The 8,007-nt window shown below is 31.8% G+C and overlaps 1 protein-coding gene across 1 annotated transcript; it reads right to left on the bottom strand.

Moving 5' to 3' along the window:
* Nucleotides 1–741: 741 nt before the first annotated feature.
* LOC133696003 (chromatin structure-remodeling complex protein BSH) lies at nt 742–3,579 on the bottom strand. The gene is made up of 9 exons (XM_062117999.1): nt 3,395–3,579; nt 3,125–3,308; nt 2,929–3,003; nt 2,776–2,823; nt 2,569–2,652; nt 2,436–2,474; nt 2,248–2,330; nt 2,042–2,104; nt 742–1,280 (listed from the first exon to the last, which is right to left on the bottom strand). Exons 1-9 carry the CDS (start codon nt 3,442–3,444, stop codon nt 1,172–1,174), a joined length of 735 nt encoding a protein of 244 aa, XP_061973983.1. The 5' UTR covers nt 3,445–3,579; the 3' UTR covers nt 742–1,171.
* Nucleotides 3,580–8,007: the final 4,428 nt, after the last annotated feature.

Genomic DNA, 8,007 nt, shown 5'->3' with positions numbered 1-8,007 from the left:
AAATTTTTCAAGAAAACACTTTTATGAAAACCAAGCCAAATTTTTCTTTGATTGGAAAGTGTTTTCCGTTAACCAACTTTTCTAATGGTAAACAAACACATGAAAGTTTGGAAAGTGTTTTCCCGAAAACCACTTTTCAAAAAACAAACACAGCCAAAAGGCAATACACTTTCTTGAAAACCAAGTAAAATTTTCCGTTGACCGGAAAGTATTTTTCTTTGATTGGAAAGTGTTTTCTGTTGACTGAAAAATATTTTCCGTTGACCACCTTTTCTAATGGCAAACAAACACAGAAAGTTTGGAAAATAATTTCTTGAAAACTACTTTCTGAAAAACAAACATGGCCGTAAAATCAATTCCGATCAAAAACCCAGGTCATCGATTCGAGTTTTATAACCATACTTAATAGCTTTTATTTCTAGATAGGAATAAAATGTTGTTTTCTTGAGAAAAAAAATACAATTAGGAGAGAATTGATTCAAATATTTATTAAGAAATTAAAATTGATGCTGCTTATATAGGGCTTTTTATTTTTAGATTTGCCATGCGTAAATCATAGGGATTATTGGAAAGACAAGTCCAAAATGGAGCTGGGTCTTGTGCGTTCGAATGCGGGCCGTAAGCATAGTCCATTCTCAAACTCATGATTACCAACCCGTTACCTTTAGCGTTTGAAGTTCTTCGAGCTCCAAAGGCTGCCGATGATGGAAACTAATGCAGCAGTCCCTCACAGAGCTCAAGTTGAAATGTAATAATATACACAGCTTGTTGAGAGAATTGATATCCCAGTCTCTAATAGCAGTATTATTTGTTACATGCCCATCATAATGCCAAAGAATTCTTACAAGGAAATCTTTAAGCATCGCATGAGATACTTGACTCTTGACAAGCACATGCCTCTCCACTTCCAAGCCATCTGTTTGAGAGTTTTTGATTAATTCAAATACATAGAAAAGGCAAAGAGCCGCGTTCCCTTGTGTTGCCCCTCCAGGATTTACTGGCTTGAATACTCCTATTTTCACTGGTGCTTAATAATGGCAAGTGTCATTCGCATACAGCTGAAGCTCCTGGCATTTGAAACAAGAAGCAGGTGGCAGCAACATAGCCTATCTCGTAGAACTGGGTTCCCAATTCTCTTGGCAATCAATACATATGCTCCCAGCTGATATTGTCAAATCATAGATCGAGCATTCCTCTCTTCCCGCGCTTCAAGGGCATCTACTTCCTCATTTGATAAGAGATCAACCATAGGCCCATACACATCCCAATCCTTTCTTTTCCTAAGGCGTACGAGAAAATAAAAAAACACTCGTAAGCTTCCTGCCAATAAAATTTCATGATAATGGAATCTTCAATGCATACCGGACATGAAAAACAATGAATGAAAATATAACATTTCAAAGATGGCGCATTGCAAAGAAAAATATATGCTGCATAATTCAAAGAAAGATTTATGGATAGAACAACACGCAGCTGGAGATGTCTGCGTAAACTTTAGACAGGGAAATGTGCACTTGAGTGGCCAGGGGGTAGAATATATAATGATGAAAGAAAATAAGGGTGACACTCGTTTTCTTAAATATCCCTCCCCACATCACAACTTGATTTTAGATTACTGGTATCAAGAAATGATGGAACGGAGTCCTCCAGTTCTTAACAATAACTGAATCCATTTTTTCTCCTTTCCTTCTCTTTACCATTCTTGGGGCAATATCAGCAAGTTACTCTCAAGAACTACTGGGGGAAGCTTATGCGAAATTCAGTTTCAAAGAAAAGAAAGAGGAATAACGAAGTTACAAAAGGTGTTCTATTAGGGGTATGAGAAAGGAGATACAAGGTATATGCTACATTTAATTTAAGACAAAACATGCATTGATCATTATAATGATGCAGAGTAGGAAACTACAGTTATTAAGAACTTGTTCCCTTGCCTTGAAGCATTACAATTACTGCAAATTAACGTTACAATACAATATGTATATTCTTCAAGTCTCAGCAAACTTATAGTTTATTAAACTTGGCAGAAATAGAAACCACATACCGAACCACACTGTATTTGTTGTTGAACAACTTCATCAAATCCAATGAAGTACCACCTGCTTTACTATGAGCGATAAAGAGAGAGAGGGAGTCAGTGAGATTCAAGTTCTGACAATGTTTCACATTAAAATCATCTCAACATACACCCTCTTCCACAATGAAACAAATGTTTAGTAACAAGAATAAGATAAGACTTGTGAAAGAAACCTTGCAGGAACATATTCGGCACCACGACGTCCCTTTTTACTCATTCTGATTTCTCTTGCAGCAGCTACACTTTGAACTGCAGTCTGGCACAACAAGTAGCATATAGATATGGTAAATCGAAATGCATCCAACTCTAACAAAAAAAAAAAATGAAGCAAAAACGTTAAGAATGCAGTAAAGGTTGTCACCTCATAAAGCTGTTCCCTAATAGCAAAGGCAACTGCAGGCTGCAAAGAATAAGGTAATGTTGGTCTTGAGGAATCAACATTTAGACGAATGAGATAGAGGGGAAGTACTGAATAGAGTAGTAGCCTTGCTTACTCCAACTTCAGGGTCTTGAATGCCCAAATCGTCGCAAAAGGTTTTAGCAAAGTCTTCGGGATCACTGTCAAAGTTGTTCATGTCCTGAAATTGACAATCAATAAAAGCATTAAAAGAAACAGATCCATAAAAACTGGTGGAAGAATATAGAGCATATGAACGAATACGAGTGAAATGAAGGTTAATTATTAGCAAGTGCTATCTTACCCACAAAAACTGATCCTTTATAAGAGTGTTATTCACGCGAAGATCAAGCTGAGATTGAAGAAACAAAGCAAAATCCTTCCATATTATAGCAAGCAACCGAAATCAAATAGAACAGTAAGACAGCGAACAATACTCGGTGCAAGAAAGAAAAACCTTAATAGGCACAATCTTGTCTCCAGTGTACAGCATATCTTGACCTTCATAGGATCGAAACTCGGCCAATTGTGTCTGATCCAAATAATAATAACAATAACAATAGAGATAAATTAAGGGTAATCTTAAATGCATGCTTATGCTCTTATCAATTAACAGGGAAAGAAAAAAAAGGTGAAGAGGAGCTGGGCAGGACCTGTATGGATTGAACAATGTGCATAATAAAAGGAGGAGGAAGCTTCAAGTCTTTGACAGTTCTTTTAGCGAAGATGGTAATCTCAGAGTCTGGATCCGTGGGATTCCATGTAAAGGCATCTTTGTAACGCTGCTCCTCTAATTCTATGTCCAGACGAATTGGCACCAAGTTCTCCCTTGTTGGCCTGCTTCTTCCTCTCAGTTTCTAGTTATATCAAGAAATCTTGAAAGAAACCCTAAAGAAAAAGAAAAGGGAAAAGAAAAAACTTACATCCTGAACTTGACAGGCCCTTTTGAAGACGATGAAGGCAGCGCTTTCATCTTTCTTCTACAGTTTGAGTTTGAAGTCCGCAATCAAAGCGACAAAGCAAAACACCCTTGTAAGCTGTACTGTAAACTCCCAGATCAACAAGACAGAAACTACTCCCGTCCTGTTTATGTTACATTTAATAATAACTTGGGCCAACCTCAAATATAGCTCTAGAACTATTTGAGGAGTATCACTATATTTATTTTCAATTTTACCCTCGAATCAATTAGAACTCTCGTTATAATCTTTTAATAGAAAAAACTATAGATTTATTATAAAATAACATTTCTTCTTATATAAAAAAAATATAATTTAGATTAAAATATGGATGAAATGCCTTGAAAAGGGATGTAAGTACTTAATTGAAAATTTCCAGACGTAGAAAATAACTCTGATTTTTAGAAAAGTATCTCCACAGAAAATTAAAAATAGGGTTTTGTGTTAAATAATTAATTTTTTCCATTCAAATAATTAGAAAATGAGTAAGAAAAAAATAATTCAAAAACAGCTTTCCAATTCTCTTTCGGAAAATATTTTTCATGTATTTCAAGTTTCTCCCATTATTTTTTTTCCATGTTTTCTATAGAAAACACACTTTTCCATCTTTTTATATTTTTAAGTAGCAAAAACTCCCTTTGTTTTTTAAACAGGTTTTTTAAACTCATCATATATTTATTTTCTATTAATACAATAGTCTATTTCTCCTCTCTCTTTTTTTAGGATTTTTTAAAAACCACAAGTCATGCTTATGTATTTTATTATATGTTTCCAACTATTTTTTTTTATGTTATTGGTCATGAAAAAAATAATTACAATATTATATTAACTTTTAATAAACTATAATAATAATTATTTTTTTTATCTTTTCACTACCTCTATATCATTGTTTAGCTTTTTAGTATAACTACATTTTAATTCATTATTTGATAGGCCCTCGAGTAAAGCCCGAATCAAGGGTGGAGGAGAGGCCTTCTCTATAGTGCCACCTTATTTTTTTTTCAATGATGAAAAACCATAAAGTATTTTTTCAATGTAATTATCAAATCTTTATTTAAAAAAATCCCATAAAATTAAGAAATAAAATTACAATAATGGTGAAAAAAAGAGAGTAAAATGTGAAACTATAAAGAATTGGATATGAATATAATGATAGAGAAAAGAAAGAAAGAAGATAAATTCGTCCTGATAAATTTCATAAAGTTAATTAACAATGAAGCTATTTTTTTTATCTTTCATTGAAAAAAATTGATGCTTTTAGCCTGAAGGTAATTCGATCTTTCTCAGTAGTTCATTAGTCATTGAAAAATTATCTAGAGATACAAATTCTTTTAATTTTTTTTAGAATATTTAAATGACTAATTTATCTTAAAAGCCAATTTTTTTTTTAAAAAAATACAATGGTTGACCAAAGGCGTTTCTTTTATCATTTCATTTCATTTCTTAAAATCATAAAACATTTGGCCATATGCCTAGGGGTGTCTTAGTTCCTTCATGTTTTTTTTTTTAAATTCCAAAACCATTAAGGGCATTTTAGTTTTTTTTGCTTGATAAATTAATAGTTAATTCTAAAAAGTTGTTGGCACGTGCGGAAGACGTGCCCGTGCATATGGCGCCTTCCAATGGACATGTTGACCTTTGGGTCACATGAATACTTTATATATTTTGATGATAACAATTAAATAAAAATTGATTAATAATTTGCTTGGTTGAGAATAAGTTTAAACAAGTTTATATGAAGATCATCAATAAGCATCAAGAATTAAATGAAGAAATTAATCAACAAGTTCAAGATACAAAGCAAGTGAAGACTTAGTTCTTAAGGATTTAATTTAGTGCAAATTATGTAAATCCTTATATCTAACTTTATAGCATAAATTAAAGTGAATTCACACACTTCACATTGCATGTATTAAAGGATTGATATGTATTTAATCGGTTCAAGATTTACTAGGCTTAAAACTATAAAAACTGGGTTTTAAGTTCAATGAATCGACCATTTAGCCATACCAAGTGAACTGATCGATTGCGTGTTCATCAGAGATGATTACCTGGGAATTTAATGGAACCAGTCAATCGATTGACATGACCAATCCGAACTGATTGACCGTTTCATCTGTCAGAGGAACAATAATGGCTATAGAACGACTAGTTTTTACTAGAAACATATATATAGCTTGTCTAATTGCAGAATATATATATATATATATATATATATATATATATATATATATATATATATATATATATATATTAAGAGAAAAAACAACTTCAAATTATCAATCCTAAATCATACTCATACTTGTGCATTAAAACCTTCATATTCTTGCATAAGAGTATAAATCCTCACATTCACTACACTTAAACACTTTCATATATTCTAAGTGCTATTGAGTGAGCTATAAAGATATAACCTTCCATTGTATTATCTACTATTTGAGATAGTGTGTTATATTTCAAACAAAATTTTAATCCTTCAAGAGTTTAATTGAAAAACTCTTGGTAATGTGGTGAGGTATATCATCAAGATGAAAAATCTTGAAGAAAGTATTTCTTCAAATGATGAAAAAAGGGCCTGGTGAGGATTCATCAAGGGCATTGTAATCTTTGCCTTGGATTAGTAAAGAATACGATACTCAAGATCAGTTTGGTGCTTAAGGTGTGAATGTATGCTTGCTAGACCACGTTAAAAACCAAGTTTTCAATTTCTATCACTATACTCTTTACCTTAAGCACTTTAATTATATTATTGGTTAATTGTGTTTAATTAAGTTAATTGCAATATTTATTATTAGTGAAATACCTAATCCACCATCCTTAGGTGTTATTGTTGTCTTAATCCTAAAACAATAATTCGTATTAGAGCTAAGTTCTCATTTGTATAAGTCTTCTCAGACTTTGAGTAGAATGAAAATTACTAGTTTTAATGTTCAAAATGAAGGATTATCAACCTCTAGTCCACCTTTATTTGATTATAATGACTATGCCTATTGAAAAGATATGATTATTATATATCTTCAATCTATTGATTATGATTTATGGCTATCTATTGAAAATAGACCTCACAAGCCTACTAAAATTAAAAATGATATAACGGTTCCTAAACCTAGAAGCAAGTATAGCGATGGTGATAGGAAGTTGTTATCTATGGATGCTAAAGCTATGAATACTTTATATTGTGCATTTAGTAGAAGTGAATCCAATAGGGTCATATCATGCAGAAATGCTAAAGATAGATGAAATGCATTAGCAATAACACATGAAAAAATGAATCAAGTAAAAGAATAAAAAATTAACATGTTAGTACATTAATATGAGTTACTTAAAATGCTTCCAAATAAATCCATAACTAGTATGCTTACTATATTGACAACTATCACTAATAATTTAGATGTTCTTTGGTAGGACTTATACTAATGCCGATACCATGAGCAAAATTCTTAGGTCCTTACCAAAGATTTAGGAAGCAAAGGTGATGGCAATCCGAGAAATTAAAGATCTCACCAAACTTTCATTGGAAGAACTCATTGGATCACTTATGACTCTTGAAATCACTATGGAAAATAAAAAACTAGAAGAGAAGCCAAAGAAGAATTTGGTATTCAAAACTGTACACCATATTAATAGTGATGATGATGATGATGAAGTGAAGGAGAATATTGCACTTATCACAAGATAATTTTAAAATTTCCTAAGAAAGAAGCAAGAGAACAAAAAGTTTTCAAACTTCAAGAATGATGGAAATAAGAAAGAATATAGCAATAAAAGACTTAAAGGTTACAAGTGTAATAAGACAGGATACATAAAGGTTGGTTTCCCCCTTCTTTAAAAAAAAAAGAAGAACCATCATCACAAACAAGCAATGAAAGCAATATGAAATGATGACTTATACTCTAGCTCAAGTGATGATAAAGAGCATGTTACAAACATGTGTTTCATGAAAATTAAAAGTGATAATGAGGTAATGTTTTTGGATAATGAATTTGATCTCTCTTATAATGAATTGTGTGATGTATTTGAGATATTCTATAATGAATACAAGAATTTAGGTTTTAAGTATAACTTATTAAAAAAAACCATGCGTGTTTACTTGTTAAGAAAAATACTTTAGGAAAGAAAGCATGCATTGTAATTAATGATTGCAATAAGATGAACCAATTTGAAAAGGGAAACAAGGTTTTAAAAGAAAAGGTTGATAAGTTGAACTCTACACTAGCTAAATTCACTCAAGGTTCTAAGATCTTAGAAACCATACTTTTTAGTCAAAGACGTGTTTTCAACAAAAAAAGGTTTACGCTATTAACCTAAGAAGAATAAAAAAATATTTAAAAAATTACTTCGTTAAAGCCAAATAATCACATGACCCAAACCAAACATGTAATTCTTATAGAAGCATTGGTCACTTGATTTATATGCATGTAGTATAAAGAAGGAAAAACTTAGCAATATGACTTGGGTTCCGAAAGAAATCACCACTAACCACAAAAGACCTAAGAAGGTATGAGTACTAAAAACCTCATCTTTATTTTCTGTATGTAGGAATCAAGGAAATATAAGGAGTGATTCTTAGATAGTGC

This window comes from Populus nigra, chromosome 6 (assembly GCF_951802175.1).
Source record: "Populus nigra chromosome 6, ddPopNigr1.1, whole genome shotgun sequence".
Lineage (NCBI taxonomy): Eukaryota > Viridiplantae > Streptophyta > Magnoliopsida > Malpighiales > Salicaceae > Populus > Populus nigra.
The sequence above is the reverse complement of the archived record's forward strand: the minus strand, read 5'-3'. Positions and strand labels throughout refer to the sequence as shown.